Raw genomic sequence first — 27,771 nt, 5'->3', positions numbered from 1 at the left:
GTTTAAATTAAGAAACCACATCAGGAAACTTCCCTGCCAAATATTTGAGCTCACTGAATCTCTGGGTGCTGTCAGACGGGTGCTCAAGCTCTTCTCCCTCCACATGGGATTTGGGTGAGCATCTATCACACCCGACAGCGCCCATTGGCACAAAACCACTGCAGCCTGGTCCAAATCATCGCTGAGCTCTTTGCTGGGATGGCCGAGCCACTCTGTTCCCAAAACCAGGACGTTTTCCACCTTGCCGTGCGATGCCGGGTTGGTTATGGTGTATGGTGCTTCTCTTGGCATCCAGCCGTGGCGGCTGGGCAAGGAGACCCCCGGGGAAGGGAGATGGCCAAGCGGCTGGGGCCAAGCTCCCTGTGGGTACCGATGGAATAAAAGGGCTGGGATAGCGCCGGGAGCATCCCATTCCCGCGGATCCCAGCGGTGCAGACCTCTTTTGTTTTTCCCCCCTCCTGCTATCGCAGGGTGGCGGTGGCAGCTGCCTGTGGACGCAGGGGAGAGCTGCCTTTGTTTATCCGCCTCTCCGGCAGAGCGAGTGCGGGGATGCTCTTGGATCGAGGTGCCGATCTGTCATTTCCCAGGTTTTATGCATCCCCAGACAAGAAATCAGCAGCGCAAAGCACAGACTTTTTGTTACTTATCACCGAGCTCTGTGCAGAGTGTGGCTGCTGAAAGCAATCTGGTGTCTGCGATGCCCAGATTTATGGTTTCCCTGCCTCATTCTAGGTGTTGGCTTCCAACTGGGAAGCAAAAAGCCTGGTTTGAGCCATTGGTGTAGGACTAGAGGACCATGGCTGTGGCATCAGACCCAGGCAAGTCTGGTCCCCAAGCTGGTGGATATCCCTGGAGCCGGTCATCACCCCAGGTGGGACAGATTCTCCCTTGCTCCATCTTAGCTGGGGAGGCAGGAGGACCAATGTCCCAGAGAGTTGAAACACGGCTTGGCTTTCCCTCCGGATCTCCTTCATTCAGGGCACGCTACTCCAACCCCCTCTGCCTGCTCTGCAGGGTGGCAGAGGCAGAAGCTGCCCCTCGGTGAGCAGGGCGTGAGCCATCAAAAGGGAGGAAATCCAGGCAAGCCGGCAGAATCCCTAGAAAGCCATTTTTGTGATCGCTTCATCCCTTCCCCCTGCCGCTCCATCTCTGCTGTGTGAGGCTTTCCAGGATTTGTCCCTCTTGACGGGGATTTTGGGCGGTCAGCTGGGTCCCCAGGCACGGACAGACGGACAGACTGCCGATCAGCCGGCATGCACCGTCTTTGCACAGAGCACTGCGCTCTGCCTGCCCGGGGCTCCCAGGTCTTAAGTGCAGGATTATAATTTTTTTTTTTTTTTTTTTAAAGAGAATCAAAATTCCCAGGGAAAATAAAATAAAAAAAAAAAGCCATCTCCCCCCTACCCCCCCGCCTCCGCCCTGCTGAGAAGCAGCTCTGCGATGGCGGCTGGAAAGCGAAGCCGTAAGTGTTGTGCGTGCCATCTGCTCCGCTTGGATCGCGGGAGCGGCTGGAGCCGGCACAGCCTCATGGGGAGGGGGGGGCAGCGCTTGCCGGGGTAAAGATGGGGTCCCCCCACCACATATGCCCCCCAGCTAGGGACTCGGTGGTTCTCTGTGTAGGTTTGAAGCCCAAGCTGGCACGCTTGAGCTGCAGCTGGTTCTGGTTGGAGGTGTGGAGGTGGGTTCCCACGAGGGTCTGCAGCCCCCTCCTCTGTACCTGGGAGGAAGAGCTTTGTGGGTCATCTCTGGGATGAAGGCGGTCGTGGGGTGAGGTGAGTCATGTGGAAGGGAATGGGCAGGTCTGGGGGATTTTTTAGGTGTTTGCAGCTTCGCTGGCTGCCTGAGTTGGAAGCACGTGCTGGCAGCTGGGTGCTGTGCAGCGTAGGGTGCATCTCGTGGGGACCCCAGGCAATCGGTGTCATGAGAGCAGCTCAGCACAACACATCTGGTCCTCCCAAAGGAGACAGAAAAGGAAAACTCCCCTCCCCAGTAAGGAATAATTTCAGGCTATCTCTAAAAAGAAAGAAATGCGTTTATTTGTGGATTTGCTATGGGACCGTCTCTGGGTTCCCACACAGGTTCCTCCTCTGCCAGGCTCCTGCTGTCTCTTCGGCTGGAGCCACCGGAGCAGCTGGATTTCCCTCTGCTTTACTTGCTTTCTACAAAACTGGTATGTTTTTTAGACATCCCAACAGTTCAACCTAGCAGGTGCAGAAGTGGGGTGAAGAGGGACCCAGCGCTTTCTCCCTCTGAAGGCAGCAGTGGTTGCTGCCTGTCCTTGGCAGCTGTGCTGGGGGCTTTCCGCTTGCCCAGGGGGCTCATGCTGGGTTGCGGCTGGTTGGGTTGTTCTTTAAATTAAAGTTGTCAAGAGATGAACATCCCCAAAATGTGTGAAACCCAGTGTGGGAGATGAGTTTTGACTGGGAGCACGGCAACTGTACAGCCCTGAATCGCCCCTTGCTTGGCTCCACCACCACTGTTTTTGGTGTACATATGTAATTATTTATTTCTGTGTTGGGGAAGGTGAGCAGAGGGAGAGGACTCGGAGCAGGCACCTGCTGTTTTCCCCTTCGTCCCATGCGAAATGCGGTCGCTCCTCTCCGCCTGCCTTTGCCGCCGATTGAAAAGGCAGCGGCGGTGTGGGTGGGTTGAGCCGAGGGAGAAGGAAAAACACTCTCCAAACGAAACCAGAGAGCTGGTAAGGAGGGATGGGAAGCCAAGGGAAGACTGAAACAGCTGTGGAAGGTGTCTGAGCAAGGGGCTGCAGAAGGCTTTTGGTCTTGCTGAGCTTCAGGACAGGGTGGAAGGAGCACAACTCAGTGGTCTCCCGTGTGTGTTCCTGGCTGGTGTGCATGGGCAGACCTTTACTGGGGTTTCTCAGGTTCAGCCCAGGCTACAGCAAAACCTCGTTAGAGCCCAACACTTTATTGGGCAACCTCTTTGGAGCCACAGCTCAACCCCATGGAGGTTACCTTCATAAGACAGCATCCTCCTCACCAAAGCCCAGCACCCAGCAGGCGCCGCCATGCCAGCAGCATGCCATCTCTCTGGAGATGCCCGCCGCCGTTAGCCATCCCACCTCATCAGGTGCTAATTGCCTGTGGGGGGCTGACCCTGGCTGGAGCCCAGGTGCCCGCCAAAGCCGCTCCGTCACCCCCCTCCTCAGCTGGGCCAGGGAGAAAGCACACGGAGAGGCTCATGGGTGGCGATGAGGAGGGGGAGGGAGGCTCAGCAGGTGCCGTCACGGCCAAAGCAGACTCGGCTCGGGGCCCCCCGGCAGCAGTGGGTCCGGCTGGGAGCCGGCGGCACCGGCTGCATCGGGCACGGGGGCAGCTCCCCGCAGCCGCCCCCCCCAGCCACCCCCGTACCCCCCAGCTTTGCCGCTCAAAGCCAGTACATTGCGACTGGCTCAAGGCACGGCACTTTGGCGGCTACCCCTGAGCCAAGCATTCAGAAATTCGGTAATTGGGCTGGAACAATTATTTTTGGCTTTTGCGGAGGGAAAGGCTATAAATAATCGCCCCGTGAGCTTGTGCGGTGACTTTGCAGCCTCCGTGGAGGGGGGAGTTGTATTGGTTTTGGGTTTTTTTGTTTTGCTGCCGTCCGGCTGGCTTTTTCTTGGCGGCCGAGAGTGGGAGACTTATCTGCAGAAAATGCAATTTGAGTTGATTAAAGAAACTCCCGCCATTGGCCCGAGCTGCCAAACTTTCTGCAGAAACGGTTACGCTTTCTGAGAAACCACCCCCGGGACCTGCCGAGCCGCAGCCTGTGCCTGGGGCGGTGGTGGTGGGGACGGAGGGGAGGAGGGCTGCCTGGGCTCAGGGAAGGAAAACAAAGCAGAAAACAAAGGATGCCGGCCTTGGCGGCATCGTACCAAGGAGGACTTGCTGGGAAGAGGTGCAGAAGAGGCAGTGGCAGTGGGCGTGCTGCTGTGCTGGCACCTTTCTGACGGCAGCAGCTTGCCCAGCCTTCAGGCTGAGGGCTTTGGGTCGTTACGGTTTTCAGCCAGGGTCTGATCCAGAGGTAAAAGCCTCTGCATCCCAGCAGCCATCCATCCCTCAGGCTCCCCCATCCCAAACGCCCTTACAACGCCCTTGGGAGCCAAATCACAACAGCCTTAGCAGAAGCAAACAGCATCCGTCGCACCTTCTTTTTTAAGCCCTATGTCATATGTAGAATAAATCTTGCCATCTATATTGACAGGCTGGTTTTAATGTATGTTGGCTCTAGGCTTCCCTCGTATGTGAGGATGGGACATTGTCCCCGCTCTGGCAGGGTGCTGAGCGCTGGCATGGTGGCATGGGGCAGTCCCAGGGCGGAGGTGGAGAGGCATGGGGTGACTGCTCACAGGGAAGCAGAAACTTAGTTTTGCCTTTTTTTTTTAACATATTACTGAAAGGATTGAGACTTATTGACAAGCTGGGGGCTGAGGATGGCTGGCGCCAGAGGACAGCGAGCTGGGCTTCCCTCTGGGAATGCTGCTCTGTGCCAGGCTGCTGGTGCCCTGGGGCCGGTGCAATGCCCTGGGTTTGCAGGAGTGCATCCCACATCTCTCTTCTTGCCCACTGGCAATTAAAACACATCCCTGTCACAAGTACGGGATGCCAGGGGTAACAGCCATAAGGCGCCACTGTCCTGGAGCATGTCACTTTGGCTGGTGCGCCCCTTGGTACCTGGGTTTGGGGAGCATCGATGTGGCTGGAGCTGGTGCCAGCGTGAGGAGCTGTAAGAATGAGCGTATTGGGAAAGGCTGTGTAGAACAGAGCATCTCACGAGCAGTCTCGCTGTGGCAGCTTTCCTTCGTCATCCATTATTTATTTGATCCTCTGCAAAACATACTCACTCCTCAGCACTGATTCTGGTGACGGTGCTCATTTTACAAAAGAGGTAAAAGGAATGGGTTTTGTTCCCAGTCTAGAAGACTCTAGCAAAAAGGTGCGTGTCCCTGCTGCCTTCTCCCACAGCCTGTTCCCTCAGCGAGATAAATCTGCAGAGTTTTAGGATGGTGGTGGAAATTTTGGAGTCTCAAATAGTGAAAGGTCAAACCATGCTCTTCCCTGTTGATCCCCGTCTTCCCGGGACCTGTGAGGGTGTTTGCTGTGGCTGGACCGGGGGACACACCAAGATGCTCAGCTTGCCTCGTAGCTCACAGCTGAAGGTTTCCCGAGGAGATAGGTTTCCCGAGGGGATAGCTGCATGTGCAGGAAAAAGGGACTTTATCAGGTGCATTTTCTCCCCGTGCATGCTGTTGGAGGGCAGCTCTGCTTTACGGGCACACGAATACATACATGCTGGGGGTTTGGGGCCAACAGGGTGGGTTTTGCAGGGTTATCACACCAGCAGCTGAGCCAGCTCAGCTTTGCTTGCACCAAAGAAGGCCGGAGCGGTGGGCTGAACACTGGGCCGGCAAGTTTGGAGGGAGGAGGTGGCACGTCGGAGCCGCGTTCGTCAGGATGGAAATAACTGTCAGCCCCATTCAATCTGTCGCCTTGTTCCCAGGGGACAATTGCAAAACAGGATTACTGGTACTTAAAAATTCATAGAAAACGTTTCTTATCACAACGTCATAATTGTTATGACTCAGAAGAGTAGAATTGCCATTTTCCTGTGCCTTTTTTTCCCCCCTCACTTTTGTTGCCTGCCGAGTCCCTAGCTGCAGCTGCAGAATCGTCAAAAAAAAAAAAAAAAACCCAAACGAAAAAAACACAACAAACCAGGACGATGCTTTATTTTATGCTAACTGCTGCATTTGACTTGAAAATGATGTCCCACTGGGTCTCGTGGTCAGCGTGTTACAGCGTGATGGATGGCTGTCAGAGCGGCAGTGGCTGGCAGATTGCGATGGGTGGAGGAGAACAGATGCCCGGTGACTTCAGGGGCTTTAGTGGAGCCCAGGACTGAAGACTGGAAAACAAAAGCAGATGGGAGAGCTCTGCTTGGGCTAACTATTCTTCTCTGGCCACGTGTCGGGGAGGAAGGCTGGTAGGGTGGCTGTGTCCCTTCTGTGCTATTCCTCCACGGTGAGCTGGGCTGCCTGATGAAGCCATGGGTGAGCCCTGCTTGACCCAAGGCCTGAGCCTACGTGCAGACCATCACTGCAGATCTCCGAAGGGTAACCTTTTACCCCCGCGAAAGAACAGCTTGCCTGTATGGAGTTCACACTCCATTTAGCGGTTCCTGTTAACCCTTGCCCCTACTGATGGAGCCAAGGCCAGACCCAGGCAGGCTGTGGGGGTTACCCTTCCACAGGACAGCTGCCGGCGTGTCGTACGCTTTGCGTTGTGTTTGGCTTTGGAGTTGTGCAAGACCATGTGAATTTGAGCCGCACGGGTGGAGGGAGGTGGAACGAGTTGAGCAAGCCTTTCCCGCAGGAGCCTCTTCTGAATAAAGCCTTTAGCGGGTGCTGTTCTGCGACCTGTCGGCTGCTCCCTGTCCCGTCTCTCCTGCGGACTTGCCTACACTTTCTACCCCTGCAAAGGGCTTAGAAAAGATCCCGCCTTGCTATCTTACTCCGCTCGCATCTGTATCTCCTCATCTTTCGTCCCTTCGCTCTCCTCCCACCCTCCAGTCCATCCACACTTGGGCAGGTGGCTGCTGACTTCCCAACTGGCTGTTGCTGGGGATTGCAGGGTTAATGGCAAAATTAAATTTCACTGCTGTTTTTAAATTAATTGAATCATCAGCGTGGGTAACGGGAAACAGTGGTATCATAATGTATTTGATATGGGTCTTTAAGTCAGCGTTTGCTGCAAAATCTAGAGCGCTAGATCTAGTGGTGGAAGCGATGGCTAACTGATATATTGCAGTTATGGCCACAGTACAAAGGCTCCTGCTATGTCTTAAAATGTTCAGGTCATAAAGTTGAGTTGGTTTATGATATGGCCATTTTCCCTGTGTGCTTCCCACGGTGCTCCTAGATCATACTCGGAAAAACCCTGCAGTTGGCAGGAGCCAGTGGTGCTCCCGGCTTGTCCCTCTGGGGAGGCACCAGACATGTGAAGATGCCCTTTTGGGTGGCAGAGCAGCATTGGGGTTTTGCTTCCAGGACTTTCTGAGTTTTTTTCTACTGGAAGAAGCAGTCAGAGGGGAAAGCATCCCTTTTCCTCAAAGAAAACAGCGGAAAGACTTCCACTGATATACGCAACATCTGAGCTTTCCACACCTGGTGGCCCTGAGGTGGCTTCAGGACCTGTCTCAGAGAGGAGAACCTACCCAGTGTGAGGGCCAGCATCCTTGTGTGGCATCCCCACCATGCTGGGGGCAGAGCTCCCATGCAGGCTGTCACATGGGCTCCTCTTCTCTTGTTTTTTACCTAGTCCGGTGTGGTGGGACTGCCTCACAGCATGGTGCCTCGTGGTGGATGGTGACACACCGATGGGTTCCCTCTTAGCCAGTGCTAATGGAGGGCTGGTGTTAATTAAAAAGTGGGAAGATGTAAACTTGCAGCGTATGTCTTGCAGAGCTGCTTGCAAGTTTCCACCCACCCATGGGTCCCGTGTCCTACCCCAGCAGCCTGGGACTCCCACTCATCGCCTCCTTGCTCCGGTAATGGCAGCTGTATAGAGGACCCACGAGTGCATCTGGGCAGCGTGCAGCCACATTGGCAGCACCGTCTTTCACGGCCAAAATCTCAAGGCTACTTAACCAACTGAAACCTCTTAGAAGCTGCCTCGATGTGAATACTGATCTTCACATTTTGACTCTGCTTTGCCCCGTTGATGTTATGTTGCCGAGGCTGGTGTGGTGGAGCACAAGCATGCTGCTGGACCACGGCTGGCTCGGGGAGCAGGGTTTTGGGGGGACACCAAAATACCTCCCAGCTGAAGAGCTTGTTCTAGTGCATTAGTTTAGATTTTGTGTTAAGACTTGCTTATTATTTCTGCTAGTTATGTCTCTAATGAGGTGAGACATGCCATATGTTGTCCATAGGGAGGGAGGGAGCGCCGCAGGTGGGGCGGGGGCCAGCCCGGTGGGTAGATGCAACGTAGAAGAGCCTCAGACTGCTCCTATGATATGGTGAGCTGAACTGCCAGCCGATCCACTTGTGCCACAGGCATTGGTACCCGTATCACACCAGAGCCATCTACCCACCAGTGGCACCTCCTTGCTCTTCATACACTCATGTCTTCTCCAGCTCCTGGCAGGAGAGCTCTCCTGCCATTCCTCCTTCCCTTCTCTTATCCCCAACACTTTTTTGCTCCAAAAGAGAAAAATTTTGGGGTTGGGTCCAGCTGTGCAGCTTCTGCGTCTGCTCGCAGGAGAAGCAGCTCTGGACCCCAATCTGAGAAGCCCAGGCTGGCTGCTCAGAGCAGGAGTTTGAAACTAAACCGTATCATGATAAAGAAATATTTATTGGCAAGTCCTGAACTTAATTTGAAGAGGGCTCTGCTGTTTAAACAATTGTTGGAGCCATAAACCAGAAGCCCTTAATTACGGCTAATTATTTTCTGCGGTGAATCTATATGCAAGCTCATCAGCATGAGGTCTCCTCTGAAATGCACCAGTTGCGTGTTCAGGCATCATCCAGCCTGAATGTCCCTAATAAAGTAAGAGGCAGAAGTGTTGCCGCTGGCCCGGCTGCCTGACTAGGCAGGAGCCTGCCTGCCTGCCTGCCTGCCTGCCTGCCTGCCTGCAGTTTCTTTAACATCAGGGGGTCGGGGCAGGGTGCAGGAGCCCGGAGGCTCCCGGGCAGGCAGCTGGGGACCTGAGGGCAGGCAGGAGCAAGACAGGAGCTGTTTGGGACATGGACTTTAAACTCTCCGGCATTTCGGGTTTGTTTAAAAAACCAGCTAGGTAAATATTTGTGAAGCAGCTGGATCTGGCTGCGAGGGCGGGTGATGCCGTGCAGGCTGGGCTCTGGCCTCTGGTGGCCCCCATCCTTCCCCCAGCAGGAGGCACGTCCATCCTCAGCCCTGCCCAGAAGACACAGGCAGTGCAGAGTGCTTGGCATCATTGCCCAGGTCTCATTTCCCTAGGGTCTGCGGTACAAATGGGTGTCTAGAGGTCTGTCCCTTGGGACGTATCTGTGTGATGCTTCAGTGGGACGTATTTAGGACAAGTCTCCCCGTGAGGCTGTGCTGTGCATCCCAGGGACGTCCCTTCTGTGCCACCCAGGGTAGTGGTGGCCTTGTGTGCTGAAACAGGAGCTCCTGCCCTGTGCACCACTGCGGGGGGTGGCTGTTAAGGGGGTCCCGCTGGGGACCCACAGCACATGCTGGGGCAGGTGGGACCTTGTAGCACTGTGGCTTGCTAACGTCACCGGCTTGGGTGGATGGCACAGCAAGGATAACTTGGCAGGGATGGCGTAGCCAGGGTGGCAGTGTTAATGCCACTGGCTTGGAAGGATGGCACAGCCAGGATAACATGGCAGCGATGGTGTGGCAAGGATGGCAGTGCTAATGCCACTGGCTCGGGACGGTGGCATTGCCAGGGTGACATGGCAGGGACGGCACAGCAGGGCTGGCAGGGTGGGAGGTGTCACGATAAGGATTGCAGGGCAGGGCTGGCAGGACAGGGGGATGGCATGGCACAGCACACGGTCCAGGCTGCCTGTACACAGCAGCTGTCAGCGCTGCTGCCTGCGCCTGCCCGGCCCCAGCCTCTTCCTCGTGGCACAGATGGTTTTAACACTTTCCTGGGCCTTTTTTTCTATAATTAACTCTTGTTTGCAAGTGGGAAGACACTTCTTTCCTTTTGGCACAGCCATCAAACTCTCCTCAGCGGTGCGCTTTTTTAAAGCCATCGTGTATCTATCCCCCAACCACAGTCTGTTGTTTTTACCAGGCTCTTTTATGGCTCTGGGCTGCCCCCCCCCCCCCCCCCCCCCCCCCATTTCCCCCCCCCTTGCTCTTGCCTGGAGGTAAAATCCACAGGGATTGCAGGCAGAGGAGGCCCCAGCTCCGGGAGAGGAGTTAACGAATCCGGCCAAGGCAATACAAAAGCTGGTGCCTGGGGAGGGGGGAAGATGGAGGGGGCCCTTCCTTGCACCGGGAGCCTTTGAAACACTGCCCCCCCCCCCCCCCCCCAGCTTTGTGTGGCTTAGCAGGGTGCTGCCTGCACAAAAGCCTCTCGTCACTGCCATGCTGCAGCCAGAAAAAGTTTTCCCAGGAGGGGCCGTTGCCCACCAAAACGCCGGTGGGTGCAGGGGGCTGCTGTGATTGGCACCCCATCCTGCTGGGACAGGGCAAGGAGAAACCCTGCAGCCCACCGGAGCTTTGCCAGCACAGCTCGGGCATCTGCTGGGTACCCCGGGAGGGTTGCACAGGGAGTGTCCTCTCCAGCTTGTACTGAGGCTTAGAAAAACTTAACTGGAGTGCCACGGGGCATCCTCTGCCTTTTGGGGAGCCCGGGGTCTGCCTGCGGCTCCCCGTGGAGTTTGGGGGTGTTCTGCTGCCAGGGAGGCAGGGGGCAGTGGGCATAGAGCCAGGAGGCTGCGGGATGCTCAGCTTCAGGGACTGGGGAGGGTTTGCCTCTGGGATGGGGCCACATCCTGGCGCCTGTGGGCATGTCTCTGTGGGGAGGAGGGTGCTGTGAGGGCCGTGCCAGCGGTGCAGACCCGCCGGCGGTGTGCCTGGGCTTGCAGCGGGGTGTTGCGAGGGCGGCTCTGGCTGCGGGGAGCAGAGGAGCTGCTCTTACCTATGGCTATCAAATGGTGGGTGTGAAAAAAAGAAAGAAAAAAGCGCATCGGGAAGTTTTTATCAGCAGTTCATGGCCATGACCACCATGCCCGTCCCCTCCCTCCGCTCATCCTCCCTCCTTCACCCCTTGGACTCTGCCTACCCACTGTCACCGAGTTTTCCCCCGTGCTGCCAGTCTAAACAAGATCTTGCAGTGATGCTCAGTGCTCACATTGCGCCCTCCCCCTCTCTGCTGTCTGAAAGCCTGGGGCTAATTTTTTTTTCCCCCTCTTTCTCTCAAGACTTTTAAGTTTTCCTGCCTCACGTACTAGTTTATTGCTGGGTCAGGGGGCAGGGGTTTGCATGCTGGTTTTATAGTGTCCCTCCAGAGCTGGCTTCAAAAAGCTTCCAGTTCATAAATGGGGGGTTTGTATTAACCTCCTCGTTTTGACAGGGAGAGATGCTCTTAGAAGTGAAATAATTAATGTTTTGTAAGCTTTAAGGGTAACATAGCTCGGACTTTCATCTAACCAAACCACTCCGTGAGCATGCCAGAAAAAAGAGCCTAATTTAAGAAAACCAACATTTTTAATCAGAAATCCTCCCCTAGCCTGATGTGCACCATGTCAGTTATACAGCCCAGGGGGGACTTTTCGGCAGGGAAGCCCAGCAGCTCTGGGGTGCCCAGAACGCGGCTGCCCCTGGTGCTGAAGCAATGTGGGGAGCTGGTGTTAAGGTAAATAAAATGTGGGGCCACTTAGGAGCGGTGTTTCCTTGGTAGGGGTAGGTGAGAGAAAGCAGGGCTGGAGGCAGGGTGGTACAGTGGATTCCCTCCTGTCCCATGGTGATGCACCTCTTCTCCTCCAGAACATACCCAAATGGTTACAATGCTCTGGAAATTAAACTGTTCCAATTCACCCTCCTCCTCCCAAAAAATCCCAGCCTACCAGGGAAGATCTGTGCCCCCTTCAAGATGGCTTAGCCCCTGGCTTTTTTCAGCTGTGGAGAAAGCCACCAGTTCTTGGGAACAGCACTGAATTACATGCTGGCTTACATCAGATTTACTCCTCCTGTCCTTTGCTCTAGCTGCTCCATTAATTTTCAAATGCCTCAAGCAATTACCACACCTGGGAAACAGTATTTTTGGGGGGCAGCACCCACAAACAGCTGCAATAAACCCTGCTTTTAAAAAAGCTGTGGGGGAACAGGCATGGGAGCTGTGCTCGCCTGGGTTTAAGGAGGATTTTAGTGTGAATTTCCGTCAGAAAACCACGTGTGCGCAGCAGTTGGGAGCATCTCCTGGGCAGCTGCGGGGGATCGTGCACCCTTTCCTCACCCATTTTGAGGTCCAGAGCGCTGCTTCTGGGGGGGATACGGGCTGCAGAGGGGCGGCCGCGGGTGCTTTCTGGGGGCAGGTTTGGGATGTGAGGGCTCCATATGGCTGCAAGGGATTAGCCCGGAGGATTAGATGAGCGGAGAGGAGGGGAAAGTTGCTGCAATCCCGCCTTCCCCAAAAAGCCTCATCTCTGACGCCCGGCAGATGCGCAGGGATGATTTCTGGGGGCAATTAGCGCTGCTCTGGTTTTGGCTGTGCCCCCGGAGTCACGGCCCCGGTCTCTGTGCTGCCGAGGAGAGTGATGGCCATGGCCTGGGGCGGGATCCTGTGCTGGCTGATGAGAAAAGCTGGGATTTTCCTCGTGCCACCACCTCGCACCCACGTGTTGCGTCTTCCCTTGAGCTTGGTGCATTTCAAACCTGAGCTGTTTGCTCAAGCTTTAAGTTTGCCCAGAGAGAGTGCCACGCCATGCTGCTGGGACAGACCTGCTCCCCAGGCACCAGGGACCAGGGAGCAGTGAGCCTGGGATGTGGCACTCAGGAGATCGCATGTGTTGTGACCTTACCGGTGGCCATCCGGGGCTCAGGGAGGGTCAGCAGCGCTGCTGTGAGATGCTGGGATGCAGGATGCTCTGCAGCTCCATACCTAGGCAGTAAAACACTGCAGGGATGCAGGATGCACTGCAGCTCCATAGCTCCGCAGCAAAACACTGCATGGATGCCAAGGTGCAGGATGCTTTGTGGCTCCTTTCCTAGGCAGCACTTCAGTGTAAAGCACTGCATGGAAGGCAGAATATTTTTATCATTTTTAAAGCATCACCCTGGGAATTTCAGGTATTGTGCTGAGGCATGATGGCTTGTCTCCATGCACACCGGTAAGGGCGTCACTCGGTTGCAAAACCCATCTTGCTTGGGATTGGGGTTTACCAACAGCTTTCCTTGTGGCACCCCAGTGTTGCTGTCCCAGCAACAGCCCATTGAGGGCTGGGTTGGGTCTCAAAGCACGACCGCAGGTTCATGAAGGCATTCCAACCCATACTTGCTTCTTGGGATGCATCAAGGGTGCAGAAACCTGGTGGGCTCATCATGCCAATGCTCCCAGGAGGGTGGGTGCTGTAGGGTGGGTCCTATAGGATGGGTGCGATTGGGTGATGGGGAGGACACAAGCCCATAGCCATCATTGCTACCAAGTACAGCAGTTCTCAAAATTTGCAGTAAGTCCATCCATCCTGGTTAATTTAGGGCTCTGACAGGCCGCCCTGGGTCTGGTGGCAGTGGTGCCAGCTGCTCCCGTGCAAAGTCCACTGCCTTGCTCCCCATCTGCCTCGCCAGGGTTTGTAGGAGGTGCTGGACTTTGTACCCACGCAGCAAGTCACAGCCCTTATTTAAGTCAGCTGCCCCCTCTGCCTCAATTTAAGGCATTGACATCCCTCCACTAGTGTATTTAGTAGAAGATGCTGTGCAGAGGAGATGCTACAAAGCATCTTCAAACATCATCAAAGCCACTTTTGTTAAAAATGATATTTTTTTTTGTTAACCTGCTGCTTTGTTAGAGAAGGGGATTTGATTTTTTTTATTATATATATATGTATAAGGCTCGTTGTGGAAAAACTTCACTTTTCACAGATCAGCAGGCAAATCCATCAGGGGCCGCTGCAAGCGGGGCCGGCTGCTCGGCCACCTCTGTAGGTACACAAAACCCGTTTGAACGCCTGCGAAAGGTTACGGCGGCGCTTTTCAAGCTTTTTCACAGGCGTTCAAACGGGCTTTGTGTAATTACACGAAGATGGTGGCCATCAGCATCTTGTCAGGGACGGGCAGATGGCGTTCACCTGCTCTGGACCAACTTCTTTTGCCCTTTGCCTTTGGTGTCGGGGAATAATACCAGGGCAGCTGCTAGCAGTAAAATAGGCTTAAGCAAATGGGATATTTTGGCATTCAAGTGCATGACAAGAATGGGAGTATTTGCATTAATTCCCTCCTCTCTTTCCCCGCGGCGGGAGAGGATGGAGAAAACCGGGATTTTTTCCTGCGGGGTGGAGACGGGTCCTGTTGTTTTGCGGCTGGACTGGGGGTGGGAAGTGCTGGGTGCCGTGCTAGTGTGTCCGTGCTCCATCCCACAGCATCCCAGTGCCTGAACAGTGAAATGGAGATTTTTCTGGGGAGGTCATGGTGTTCCCCACTGTATGGCAAAGGCAGGTGCCAGTGGGGGGGTGTCTCACCCCCTTCCCTGGGTCTGGATGATGGTTAGGTACTGGGCATCACTGGCTCCCCGTGCAAACTCACAGCTTATTTTGTATTATTTTTGATTGCAAACAGCACGTAATGAGATCGGCTAGCTGAAATACAAGGTGACCAGAAAAAAAAAAAAATGGAAAAAAAAAATATTACTAATCTATGCCCATCTTTAATGGGGAAATCGCTGCCAGGCGCTTGGTGCCTTCGGGGTGTTCTGCGGTGCGCCGGCTAGCCGATGGGATTGGCAATATCCTCGTTAGTTGTTAGTAAATCCTTTGGACAAGTTACGACTATGTGTTTTCAAATGCACGTGGTGCAATGGTGCGGTGTTTTTCTAAAGCCACGGATTATATCTTTTTTTCCTCTTCTAAATTAGATTAACAATTTAAACCTAGCTTTCCTCATAACCCCTTCCAAAATTTCTTTGGCAATTTCTGTCTGGAGGAAGGCAGAGGAGTGGTGGATCTGTACAGGCACAGGGAAGCAGAAGTCTGGCTGCCAACACCAGCAGCCTCCCTTGCACCTCATCGCCAAATTAGTACTGTTTTTTCGAGAGGGAGGCAGTATTTTTCTTTAATCTGAGCTTTTCAAAGGCCGGTAAAGGAGAGGACTTGCTTTCAGCTGCGGTGCTTAAGGCAAGGACAGAAGGCGAGCCGGTGCACGTGCTGACAAGCACCCAGCCATGCAACCCCACATAATTATACCCCGACAGCAGCAGCGCAAAGCGAGGGGCAGCACGGGGAGTAAGCTCCCATCTGCTTTAACTATCACAACTTTGCCTAAAACTCCAGCAAATGACCTCTCCTGGCAGCTTTGCTTGCGGGGGCTATTTTCCTTTGGGTTCTAAAAAGAGTAATATATTTTAAAATCTGAAATTAACCACTACGCTTTGCATAAAGCTTGTGTAGGTGCATCAGGAGCAAATCCAGGGGGAACCGCCAAGTGTCCGGTACAGGAGAAAATACAGGTCGGCAGTGCAAGGAGCTGGGTGGCCCTAGGTAGAGCTGAGCATCCTGCGCTGATAGATGAGCGGTAGATTAATAGTCCTAAGCAATTGCATGATCTAATGAAAATTTTATATAATTATTTTATATAACTTTTTTGGCAGGTGGACCCTGAAATGGATGGTATTGATTGCTGGAAAAGAGCCTGGCCTGTCTGTTGCTGGAATTATTAGAGGAGAATTGATAGTAATTAATACCTGTGTATTTACAGCATTTTCCAGGCTGCTAATTGCACGGGACCCATTTGAGCTATTTGGCAGTGGGGAGGGTTCGTACACTGGTTTTGAGGTGTGGGCTTGGACATGGGTCTTGTGCTGGGGAAGATGCCAGCAGTGGGAGAGATGGGACTTGCGGCTTCACCTTCTCTCTGCGCTGGGGATGGGGGGACTCAGGGATGCCTGTGGCAAAGCATCCCTAAACACCAGGGCTGATGGGGCGCAGCCGACCACGCGGTGTGAAGCACCACAGCATGTCTCTGCAAAGCCCTTCCTGCGTCAGGGGAAGCACTACCAGCAAGCCTGGCTTAACTTCCCAGAAGTTTCCCTTTGTAAAACTTTCTGTACACACGCGCGTGCAAAATCGAGCCTAATTGCATTTAGTCTGGTTTACACCTCCCATCCTTATCCCACCCCACCCCCCGCCCTTTAATTCAGTTGCTGTGAAATTTTTGCAGCCCTGCCAAGTTATTTCCTTGGGATATATTTAGAGAAAGCCAGCTCAGCAGAGCGCGCTGGGTGTTTGCGTAAGGATGTTTGTAAATGTTAGCAGGAACGCTGTCGGGCTGGTGGAGCAGATGTCCACGAGATGCTACCAAGAGCCTTATTTACAAACTTGTAAATGACTGAAGGGGTTTCCTTCCCGGGGATAAGGGGGACGCGGATTTAAGAGATTAAAATCCTATTGTTTCGTGGCTGGAGCTGCTGTCTCAGATTATCCTTTACAAGGGCGGGGGGAAAATGCCCTGTATTAGCTTGAAACACCATTCAACTGTTGTGCCCTTTTTTTTTTTTTTTTTTTTTTTTTTTTTTTTTTAATGTTTAAAGCTCAAGGAAAATATAGGGCTGGGGATTGTTTCTTTCTTTTCAAAGGAGGAGAAGAAAAGTGGATGAGCATGGCTGTTCCCGGCCGGGTGTACGCTGGGGCTTTGTGTGCTGGGGCTTCCCGTGCCGGGCGGCTCACCGGTGGTGTGTTTAAAATCAGCACAAAAAACTTGTGCTATCATAGAAGTATAATTAATCTGAACTTGTATGCACAGCATGTGCCCCACGGGAGCACGGTGATGGTGTTTGGGTGGCTCGGTGATACTGCTACAAGCCCATTTAACGTGGGGTGCGTTTTTTTTATACCTTCCTTTTGCCGATAAACAAAGCTTCATCCCGGTCTCCTTTTACCTTATCTTACCCCAAGATAAGCTAAAACCGGTTTGTTTTGTCTCCTGGAGCATCCAGCCAAGTGGCTTGCACCAGAGGAAGCAGGACGGTCTCGGGCGTACCCGGGCTGGGGTGCACAGCCCCACCACCACCCCGAGCCCACCCGAGGGGCTCTGTGAGCACTGTGGGTTTGCAGTGGATGCCCATGGCTGGTACGTGGGCTGGCAGTCACACTCACATGAGCTACAGCAGGCTGGTGTTTTATTTATTTTCATGCACGTTGATGCAACACAGATGCTGGCATCGACCTGTGGAGGGGACTGATGTAGGAGAGCATCTGAGGGCTGGGTCCAGAGGAAGCGGTCGGCGTGCCATCCTCCTTGGTGTTAATCGGGTTACTGCGAGGTGTGGGAGGGTTCTATTATTAAATTTAAAACCTGGCTATGTAAGATGAAGGCAGCTTTAACAAGATGAAAAGGCTTAACTGGAGTCCAATTAAATTCCGTATTACCTGTTTACGCAGCCTGCTTAAGTCCTGACCCACACGCTGATTTTTTCCTTAGGCTCTAAAGCCTGTGCTCTAGGCAAAAAAATAAAATCAAAGGAAACGGACAGATAACAGATCACCTACATGTCCCAAGCATCCCCGCACGCTCCTACTGGAGGCAGCTGCCCTCGAGTGCCTTGTGCCGCTTCTGCTGTGTCTGCAAGGTGTGAGATGCAGCCAAAATCTCCTGGTCCACTCTTCTCAAGAGGCGAGCAAGGGCAAAACCATCTTGAGCCAAAAAGCAAATGTCCAGCCATCCTTAGTTTGGTTTTAGGTCTGTGCCATGAAGGTAATTTTGCCCCCCACCCCCCCATCTCGCTGCTGGGTTGGTGGAGGCTGGGGCTGGCAGAGTGGCCAGTGCTGGTGGTGCTTCGCACCGAAGGAGCATCCTCTCTGCTGCCTGCCAGCGCTCTGCACCACTGTTTGGAGGTTATTTTTATTTCTAAAAAAACCCCAACGTTTAGTGAAAGCTGCTGAGCAGCTGCCTGTGCAACCCAAAGCTGCTTGCCCGGAGCGTGCGGTGGGGACACGGGCTTGCATTTAACAGCAGAGTAAACACTGCCGATGGGAACCTGGTTTTCATAGTTAATAGAAACCATCGCTTCTGTTGGTGAGGCAATGACGGGTTTGGGCGGGTGGCGAGCTGGGGCTGGGCTGATGCCCTGCCACCCCGCAGGGTATCACCTTACTGGGAGCCTAACAGGGCGGGGTGCAGCACCGTAGCCCACCTTGGGGATGCTCCTGGAGGCAGCTCAGGCTTGCCCAGCAATGGGGATGAGGAAGAAGAATCCTGTTGCAGCATCCCAAGGGCTGTCATGCAGCAGTGCATCCAGAAAGCTCCCCAGCTTCCCAAACCTTCCCTTGTTGGGTGCTGCCTCTTATTATCGGGGGTACCCCGGGGCTGGAGGCAGTTTCAGCCCACCAGCTGTGCGTTGGCAGCTCTGGTTTTTAAACTCAGCCCCCAAAACCCTCTTGGCCTCGATGGTGCCTCACAGCTCCACTCGGGTCGAGCCTGCCACAGGGCGGGGGGCAGGAAGCGGCTCGCCGCACCCTGCGCTCGGCAAACCTGCACGCCTAGCAAAGACCTAAACTCTGCGTTAAAGAAAGTAAATAAATAAAAGCCCCGGTCCGCAGCTCCTCCCAGGGTTGTGGGACGAGCAGGGATGAGTTGTGTTCCCGGCTCAGCCAGCCTGGAACAAGTGGCACCAAAATGCTGGTGTTGTGGCTGGGGATGCCGGGGATGCTCTGGGGCAGCCGCACCGGTGCCTCTTCCCTGCCGCTCTTAAATGCAATTAATACAGTGGAATAACCTGGATTCTTCCTAAGGATTAGGTTAAGAAAACAAGATTGTTAATAGCCCTTTTACATCCTACATAGAATTTAGCTGAAAAAACTAACTGGTTTGGCAGTGCAGCCAAACAGTGCGTCTTTTCTTTTTCTTTTTTTGCCCTGTTTTTCCCCCATAACCTGATGCCAGCGGTCCTGCGCAAGCAGGCTTCTACTGATAATTCAAGTGCCCAGCCCCTGGCTGTGCTGTTTTGTCCGATTTCCATTGCCTCCTGACCTCCATCCTTCTTTATTTGCAAAGCTATACTCGCAGGCAGCAGTAATAAATCAATTAATGACTCTGATGAATCGTTTAATGGCTGACAAAATAACACTACAGTCAACAGCTTGGATCTCTACAGCAGTACCAGAAGACGCTGGTTGACTCAGGGTAGGGAGACGAAACAGAGACTGTTAGCTCAATTAGTGCAATTAGTGTGCGATTTAAAGGCTTAAACGGCATCTGCTGGCGTACCGAGCCGGTGTGTTAACTGAGAGCTTCGGTTTGGAAGCGAAATGCAGCAATCCAGATTGTCATTGCTCCGCTGGCTTCCACCAAAAAGGGGGAAAAAATCCAACATATGTGGGAATATTTTTTTTTTACATACATATATATATATATATAATGTGTGTGTGTGTATGTATAGCTATATATGTGTGCCCCAGGAACACATGTATATTTATTTCCAGCATGGAGCAAATTTACCATCTAATAAAAGGCAAACGAGCTGGCATGCCGGCTGTGCCAGAGCTGTCCTTGCTCATCTCTGGCAGTGGTCTCTGGCGTGCTTTGGTGGAAGGAAATTTGGGACAGTGCATGCCAACAGGGGCCTTCGTGCGGCGGGACGTGCTTTTGGTTCAGCACCAGCTTGGACATGGTGGCACGGCAGGCTTCGTGCTCCTGCACCACTGCCCATCCGAAGCTGGCTGCTGTGGCACCTCCACCTTGCCTCTGCCTGTGCTGGGCGGGTTGGGGGCTTTTAGATATTCCAGTGAAAGGGGCTTGGCAGGCAAACTGCAGCCGAAATCTCCCAAGTCCCTTAAAAGACTTTCTGAGCCAAAATAGTAAAAATAAGCCAGGTGGGGGGAGCTCGGAGGGCAAAAAAACTCCTGGTTTACTGGGAGCGGGTGCTGGAAAGCCCTTGGGGTTTACGTGAGGACCCTTAAAGTCTGGGAAAATTGTTTCCACTGTCTTTTTCTCCCCCTTTTTCTTCCTTTCCTTTTGTGCCATATCCCAAGGGTTTTGCAGAGCTCTGCAGCTGCAGCTGTGCTCCCATCGCTTCAGCAGGGCTAAAGGTGCCTCGGTGTTTACCTTAGCAGCGGTGATGGGGAGGGGAATAAAAAAGAAATAAAATGTCACTTCGCAGCCTTGTAAATCATTCATCAAGGGCTGACCAATTTGGCTCCCATCCTACAATGTGCTCAGGGCACTTGCGGGTTTTTAATTACCGAGTTCTGCCAAGCGCCACATGTGTGAGGAACTTTAAATCCCTGTTTACGCCGCGAAGGCATAGGTGAGGTTTCGGGGTGTTTAACGCGGAAAAATACTCTGCGGTTTTGTGGAAAAATGGGCATTTGCTTCAAGATTTTCTTTGGCTGCTTTGCCCTTTTCCCTCTGCTCCCAGTTGCAGAGGGAGGGAGGAAGGCAGCGCACTTTCCCCCTGGATCCCCAAATAACGTGTCCGTCCGCGCTTTCCACCACTTTGGGATCCATTTCGCTTTGGGAGATTCCTCCAGCAAAGGATTATGGTGTGCTGGAAATCTCTTGAAACCATAAAATATCACCTTGGCAGCTTTATTGCAGTGCTCGCCGCCTTGGGAGAGAAGCATTTTGCGTGATAGAGGGTTTAATAAAGGAAATTCCAAATGGGCTCGCTGCAGTTTGGGGCTCGGTCTTATATATTTTTGCATTAAGAGCCGTCATCTGCTTTGCAGAGAAACTGCAATATGTTCATGGCCTTGGATTAAGATTTGGTTTTACTTTTATAGCTGACCCACTTGGGGGGATGGAGGGAGGGGGAGAACTGGGTTCACTCCCTCTCCCGTCTATTTTTGCTGCTGTCTGATGTATAAAAAGAGCCTGGAATGGGCAGGGTTATTTTTCCTGCCAGGACTTTTTTTTATTAGCTGTAAAAACACTCAGATCTGGCCGTTGTTGTGGGGAAGGCTGCTCGGGATGCCTTGTTCAGGGGCATGGGGGGAATGTAGCGTGGGCTGTGCTTGGGGGCGCAGGACCCCGTAGCCATGGGGGGGACCCCGGTTACTTGGCAAAGGGGGTCTCTTTTTGGGGAATCAGCCTGCTCTGTTGTCTCTGGCACTTGTGGCTCAGAGGTGCTGGGGTAGGAAGAGCTCATCTGGCGTGGTCCTGGCCTTCATCCCGCATCCTGCACACCGGCTCCTACTGGAGGGGGCACAAGGTATGGCCCCCAGGAAGGCACAGGGCAGCAGTTAGCCTCATGCTTTCCTGCCTCTGCAAGGCTTTCTGGTCCAGAATAGAACCATAGAATCATTTTGGTAGGAACACCTTTTAAGATCATCAAGTCCAACCATTAACCCAGGACCGCCAAGTGCATCACTGAACTGTGTCCCTAAGCACCAAATAGATTCCCAACCAAACATGGGGATCCCACCTTGGCAATAACAGTCCTTAATAACAATCCTTCATTTTCTGGGCTGCCCCAGGTCCTGACAGCCCAGCTTCCTCGCTCTGCTCACATCTTGTGGCTGTCAGTGCATCGGCTGCGGTCGGGGGCCAGGGTTGGCTTGGTTGCTGTTGGGATACGGGATTTGGTGGGGTCAGGGTGCTCCAAGCTCTGGGATAAAACCAAGGCTGAACAGGCTCACATGTACCCCATCTGCTCATGAGGTTTCCTCAGTGGAAAATTTTTCCACCCATTTTTTTTCATGGTGGGCGATTTTCCTCGGCTCTGCCACGTGGTTTTAGGTGGGTAAGTCCATTGCAAAAATTTGCGGAGGGACTAGTTCAGTGATCTAGATCCAGTTTGTGTCATTGAGGCTGCCTTGTATCTGCCCTGGGAATGGGGCTGTGTTTGGTGATGGGTAAACAAGAGTGCACTTAGCGGCACAGGTACCGCCCCAGCCCAGCAGGGATGGGTTGCCAGCAGCGGTCTTCAGGGAAAGATCTTTTTCTTACATTTTCCTTCTGGGTAGGAGCCTTCCATCACGCTGGTGCTTTCCCAGCACCGCCAGCACCGCAGCACGGCAGGGGAGTAAATACAAAATAGAGATGCTGAGCAGGGCCAAGCAAGGTGTCTGGGTACCCCAAGTCCGCCCCGTCCCTCCTCGTCAGGGCTGAAGCCACTCGGGTGGCTCGTCCTGGGGAGAGCCGAGGGGGAGAGTGACCCCGCAGATCGCACACAATGGATGTGGAAATCCATAATAAAGCCTTGGCATCCTGTTGGGGTCAGGGAAGCCTGTTTTTTGGAGGACAGAACTGAACTAGCGAGTTTGCAGGGGGAGGTGGGGTAAGAGGAACATTTAAGAAGCCTCAAAACAGCTTCTGCCTGAAGTGACACGTTGGATGAGGCTTCTCGCTGGATTAGCAAGACCAAATGCCTGGGTAAATGAATAAATAAGCCCCAGAATTATCCCTGGGTTTTGTGCGGCCATCTTCTCCGTGGGTGAATCGCAGAGGCACCAGCCCCTCCGGCTGCGAGCCTCCTCTGCTTGTTCCCCCCTGGGGGGAAGATGCTCAGGGCATGGGGAGCAAAGCTGGGGGCTCTGGAGGTAGCGGGCAAACTGACTCAGTGTGGTGTGGCAGGAGAGACGGCTTTTGTAATGTGTTTTTTTTCCTAACTCCGACTCAAACCCACCATGTTTGTCCTGGTTTTGTTCCCCGCAGAGCGCAGCTGCCGCCCCAAGTCCCGTGCTTGGAAACATTCCCCCGAATGACGGGATGCCCGGGGGCCCCATCCCGCCCGGTTTCTTCCAGGTAGGCTGCCGCTCCTCCCGATGCTCGCCTCTACACCGCGCACGTGTTTGCTTACGCTCTGGGTGTCAGCACTGTCATGCCTGTGTTTTTTTTTTTTTTTCCAAGGAGATGCTAGGGAAGCAGCATGCCCACGTAGCTGACCTGTCTAGGAATAACTCGTGTTCTGCTGTCCTTCCACGTTTGCTTTCTATTTTTTGTGGCCTTAAAGCAAATTTCTTTCTTGCTCGAAGAGGTTACTGTGTATTTACAACCAATGGTTTTTTTCCAAAGCTGCTTGGTTTGTGTTTGGGTTGGGATTGTATTTGTTCTCCAGTCCTAACAGACGTGCATAATTGAAAACATTCTGGATTTTGATTCCTGAAACTTTTTCCCCCTCCTCTGGTTAACCGCTTGATTTTTTCCAAATGCAATCACTGAAAGCATTAACAAATGCTGGCTGCGGCTGCAGGCAGGAGCGGGCTCCAGCCAAGTCCCCAAATGCCGTGGAGGCACCTTGTAAGCAAATACCTAGTGCAGTCCCCTTGCTCCTTCCTTCTCCTGCACTCTGACCGAGGAGGGGGTAACGTATGTTTGGAGTGACACTGGTGGAAAGGATCTCAACAAGCGCACAGAAAAGGAGTTTTTAATACTTGAACTGTCTGGGGGGGTTGGGTTTCTCTGGGATCTCTGCACGGCATGGTTTGCAGCGGCATAAGCTCTCGGTACGTTACAATATTCCATCTTGAGGAAGAAACACTTGTTCATGTAACAAATGGGATAAGAGTTGAAAGGAATATTTGTTTTGGCAAGCTGGTTTGGTTTTGTTGTTTGTTTTTTTTTTTATCTGGGCTTGTGATTTGTATATGGGAGAACTTCTCGGACAGTAGACAGGCGGACTCGATAAGGCGCTGGTGATTTATTGTGGCGATATCTGAGCCTGATATCGCCATTTGCGCGTGGATGGGAAGGGGGAAGGAGGATCCTGTCTGTTGTTGGTTTTGGGTTTTTTTTAAGAGAGATCCCATTTCCTGAACATGCTTCTGACAAAGTAAGAATATCCGATACAGATCGGGAACCCTAAAACAGGCGAATCTTGTAGCAGTGCTCGGCGGCACAGGGTGAAGCCAACAGCAGAGATGCTATCTTGCAGGTCATAGCTGCTGCCAGCAATTCGAGTGCCAAGCTGCTGCTTCCAACAAATGTGTCTCCAAAAGTCCTGATCTCGCCCCGCGGTGGAGCTGACTGTCCTTTGGGGCTCCTGCTTCACACAGAGCTGCGAGGGCTGCAAAACTGGCACGAAGTTAGGGCAAGGCTTCAAGAGTATGGGTTGGCTTTCCCTGAGAGGGGAAGGTGAGGAAGAGGAGTCACATCTCCCCAGACATGCTGTGCATGCTCCCGTCTCAACTGTTCCCGTTGACAGCCTCCAAGCTGTCCCTGCTGCTTTCCTTTCTGCCCTCCCCTACCATTTTTGCACTGAGGGTCTGATTCAGGAGCAAACAACCCATCCTAGTTCCCTACCTCTCATGCGGCTGGACCAGGAGCCGCTGGGGAGGGGGGCTCAAAAGCAGCCCAGCTTTCTTAGGACTGTTGGTGGGGAGGGTCCTAAAAACCCCAGCAGAAGTAATGGCACCAGCGCAGGGGTCGTGCGCAAGGATGCTGCCCATACCCAGCGCTGCCAGAGGGAAGGGAGGACAGGCGCTGATGCATATGGCTTGCATGTGACATCTCAAGAGCCTGTCTTTCCTGAAAGCCCTTCAACATCTGGTTTCTCCTCCCAGCCTTGGGGACGGAGGGGAGAAGAAAAATCCCACCTTTTAACACAGTCTGAACATCGCCTCCATGAAAGCCTGTCTGATTTATTGCAGGTGCTGGAGCTCATTCCAGCTTCAGGAGATGCTGGAGACCAGCTTTTGCAGAGGTGGGCTGGAGGCTCGGCAGCGAGCCGGTTGCAGCTTGGGGGCAATTTCCTATCTCTGTAGGAAATTAAAGTGCTGAACTTCAGAGGGCAAAACCAAAAAGGTCACAGGAGATGCAAAGGACTTCTCCCTGACCCTTGGTGTGCTAACCCTGGGAGTGAGTGAGGTTCCTGGAGGTACCACCTTGGCCGGTGCCCTCCTCGTGCCAGGAGACCAGAAGATGGAGAGGGCTCATGGGGTTTCAGCATCTCACTCTTCTGCACCATAGTGCAGGCACCAGGGACCTGAAAGGGATATCCCTGAGGGTGGCAGGCATGGGTAGACAGGTTTTGAGAGGGTTTAGAGAGGCCTGATCCTGTCCTGGCATGGTGGGGCATCACACCGGGAGCCGAGGGGGGAGTCACTAGCAAAGCTCAGGTTGCAGAAGCCCTGTGCTGCTGCCCTGGGGGTGCGTGACCCCACCCCCCCAGGCCCCACACATTCAGATGTGCACCACTGTTTGGCAAAAGGAAAAAACCATATGGATCATTCCTGGGAGCTAGTGGCTCAAAAACCCGTGGGAGTAAGCTTGGAAGAGAAGTGACGCGCCGGGAAGGGGAGAAGAGAGGAGGAGTCCAGGCTGCAGTGCCCGTCCGCCGTCTTGCAGGGAGAGTCCCTTCCCCGTGCCGGGCTCAGCAGCGGCCTTTGGGCTGGGTGCCAAGGGAAACGCAGCCTGCAGAGTCTCCCAAAACCTTCCCAAATGGATGGGAAGGGAGAGGCCCTGGACACCCTTGGGTTGCCAGGGCATTGCTTGGTGCCAGCCCATGGCACGGCATTGGGCTGTGCTCCGGACAAAAGGTGGACAAAAGGTGGCTGGGTTGATGACCGACCAGCGTGGGTAGATGCTTTTATTTAAATCTCTCTCTTTGTCCCATTGAGATAAGCAAACAAACCCTCTGCTCATCCTCCTAAAGGTCATCGGAGGCGTTCCTGCTTTTGTTTTGAAAGCTGGATAGATGCCGGGGTGCAGATCCCTCAAAGGACGGGCAGGGGGGTGCCAGGGAAATGTAGGAAGGAGAATTAAAAATTGCAACCAATTAATACCACACCTTCTGAACACTAAATAAATGTGCGGGGGGGCGGGGGCGGGGCAGGGGGCAGTCAGCAGCCCCCACACTGTGGCCGTGCCTCTTCTCCCCAGTGCGAAGTCCCCGCACCGCCCCTTACCCCGCACGCTGATGAAATGGAAAGTTGACCATAAATCAATGTCGGCGGCTGCGTTAGCTATGCATCAGCGGCTCGGCGCCGAGATGCACCAAAACAAAGCGCCGGCTGCTCGGTGTTCCCACACTGCCCCCTAATGCAGACAGACCTCGGGAGCCAGGGAGGACGGGGGGGCTCTGGAGCCCAGGGTCTCCCCCCCCCCCCCCAACATCCCCTGCCCTCCCTGCATCCTGGGGTGCATCTCTTTGGGTGAGGTCGCCCACCGCAGGTGAGGATGGTAAAGCCAGGGGCAATAGGAAGGGGTCCATGTTGTCCTGCTCCCTCCTTGGATGCCACCATTTTCCCCCTGCTCAGCTGTCCTGACGTCTCGGTGGGATTTGCCACTGCTCCACGGGTGCCACCAGCTGTGGTCAACCAGCTCCGGCAAGGCGGCACGAGGACCACAAAACCAGGCTGCCTTTCCCAAAACCCTGGGGCAGAACTCAGCCTCAGACTTGCACCAGGCAGGGTTTGAAGGAAGGTGGCTGACGAGCCGAAGGAAAGCAAAAGCAAGCATCGGAGAAAGTTGTTTTTTTTTTTTTCTGGAAGTTTAGTAGGATGCCCGAGGCTTTTGTACCGAGCGTCTGGAGCATATGGTGGGATTTGCAGTCAACTTTCTCTTGGGTGCTCCAGCCAGATGGAGGTGACTGTTCTTGGCTCCGGCTGACATGGGTTTGTTTCCTGAAGAGCTTGTGTTAAACATATTCCTTAAAACCAGGCTTCTGCAGTTGGGAGCCCCAGCTGCAGGCAAGGCAGAGCTCCTGCCCACGGCTGCCTTCCGCTGTCTGCGGGGGAACTTGGCCCGCCTTGCCTTGCATTGCTTTGCCTCGCCTCTCCTTGCCTCACCTTGCCTTGCCTCGTCTTGCCTTGCCTTGCCTCGCCTTGCCTTGCCTCGCCTTGCCTCACCTTGCCTTGCTTTGCCTTGTTTTGCCTTGCCTTGCCTTGCCTTGCCTTGTCCTCTCTTGGGAAGGTGCAGTTGGTCCTCACCCGGCACCATGCACTGGAAGGTGACCATGGTCTTCCTCTTTGAAGGCACCTGGAGCATCTCTCCTAAAGGCTTCTTCAGAGGTCTTATTTTTTCATTGACAACTTGCAAAACTTCCCTCTCCTTCGGTAGAGCTAGAGCTCCTGTCCAATAAACGCAGGCGCATCTTTAATTAATATCCATCTAATTTATTTTAGTATGTTCTAATGTCAAAACCAGTAGGTAGGGGCAGGTATTTTAAAACACTAAGGTCCCTTCCTATTGCGAACTCTTAAAATCGTTGGTGTCTTGTGGCAGCGATGCTTTGCCTCCTCGTACCATCCTGCATCGGTCTGCCGCCCCCAGAGGTGCTTGGAAATGTTTTTAAATAGAAAAACTCCCCCATTAGCTGAAAGTATGTAGCCCATAAAACATGATCCATTTGTGGTGAATTACGCTGGAAACATAAATTGACACACGCGGAGCTATGATCGCTGGTGCCATTTTCCATCTTTAATATTTTACAAGAAGTTTGAGGAGTCGAGCTCATGAAAGACAGAGTGGAAATAACCTGATCGCCTGGAAACTCCCTGTGGAAGGCAGCAGTGGCAGCAAACTTTTGTCGTCTGGTGGGCCAGGTTGGACTTCTAAAGTCACCATAGTGTAGAGGGGGGGGGGGGGAGAAATGAAGCAGGGAGGAGGTTGGGGCACGGAGAGCTGTTGGAAACGGTTTCCTCGAATGCCATTTTAGCTGTTTGGAGCTGTGTGTTGGGTTTTTTCTGAGGCAGCTACAGGATGGGGAAAATAACCCCCTGTGCCAGGCATCCAGTTCTGGAAAAGAAAGAAAAAATGAAGGAAAAAAAAGAAAACTTGAGAGATGATGTGGTTTCTCTGGTTGAGGAGAGCAGTGGTCTTGAGAAGAGAGTGAATTAACTGCAGGGCAGGTCCTGCTCGCTTGACATGGGGTGTCCGATGGAGCTCTGCGGAGGGGATGCGGCTCCAGGGCATTTGAGATGCAAAGGAAGCAGGACTGTGTGTGTTCAGCTTCCTCCTTTAACATCACTAGTTAATAACTGCTAAATACACGTTTTTTAAGAAAAAAGGGTTGTTCTATTGGTTGGAGCCCACATGTCATCTCTGCAAAACACTTGTCTCAACCGCCGTGATCCATCGGGATCATCTGCCACTTCCTCTGCAGCGAGGGAAACCTAGGCAAAAAAGCAACCGATCGGGCGGGCGTTCCCAGCCAAACGTGGGTCCCGGCCCTGAAACATCTGCAAGT

At 53.3% G+C, this 27,771-nt stretch overlaps 1 protein-coding gene and 1 long non-coding RNA gene across 3 annotated transcripts in view; one reads left to right on the top strand and one right to left on the bottom strand.

The window, feature by feature from the left end:
* Positions 1–27,771, top strand: part of SSBP3 (single stranded DNA binding protein 3) — a 56,052-nt gene that overhangs the window by 14,716 nt on the left and 13,565 nt on the right. For both annotated transcript variants that reach the window (XM_055815608.1, XM_055815607.1), the window contains exon 5: positions 22,299–22,388. In XM_055815608.1, coding sequence (XP_055671583.1) covers positions 22,299–22,388 — 90 coding nt within the window. The remainder of the gene's footprint in view (positions 1–22,298; positions 22,389–27,771) is intronic.
* Positions 16,227–18,984, bottom strand: LOC129785271 (uncharacterized). The gene is made up of 3 exons (XR_008749057.1): positions 17,224–18,984; positions 17,075–17,143; positions 16,227–16,961 (listed from the first exon to the last, which is right to left on the bottom strand). It is a non-coding gene; the product is annotated as an uncharacterized LOC129785271 (long non-coding RNA).

This window comes from Falco peregrinus, chromosome 10 (genome assembly GCF_023634155.1).
Source record: "Falco peregrinus isolate bFalPer1 chromosome 10, bFalPer1.pri, whole genome shotgun sequence".
Lineage (NCBI taxonomy): Eukaryota > Metazoa > Chordata > Aves > Falconiformes > Falconidae > Falco > Falco peregrinus.
This window is presented reverse-complemented; position numbering and strand designations above follow the sequence as displayed.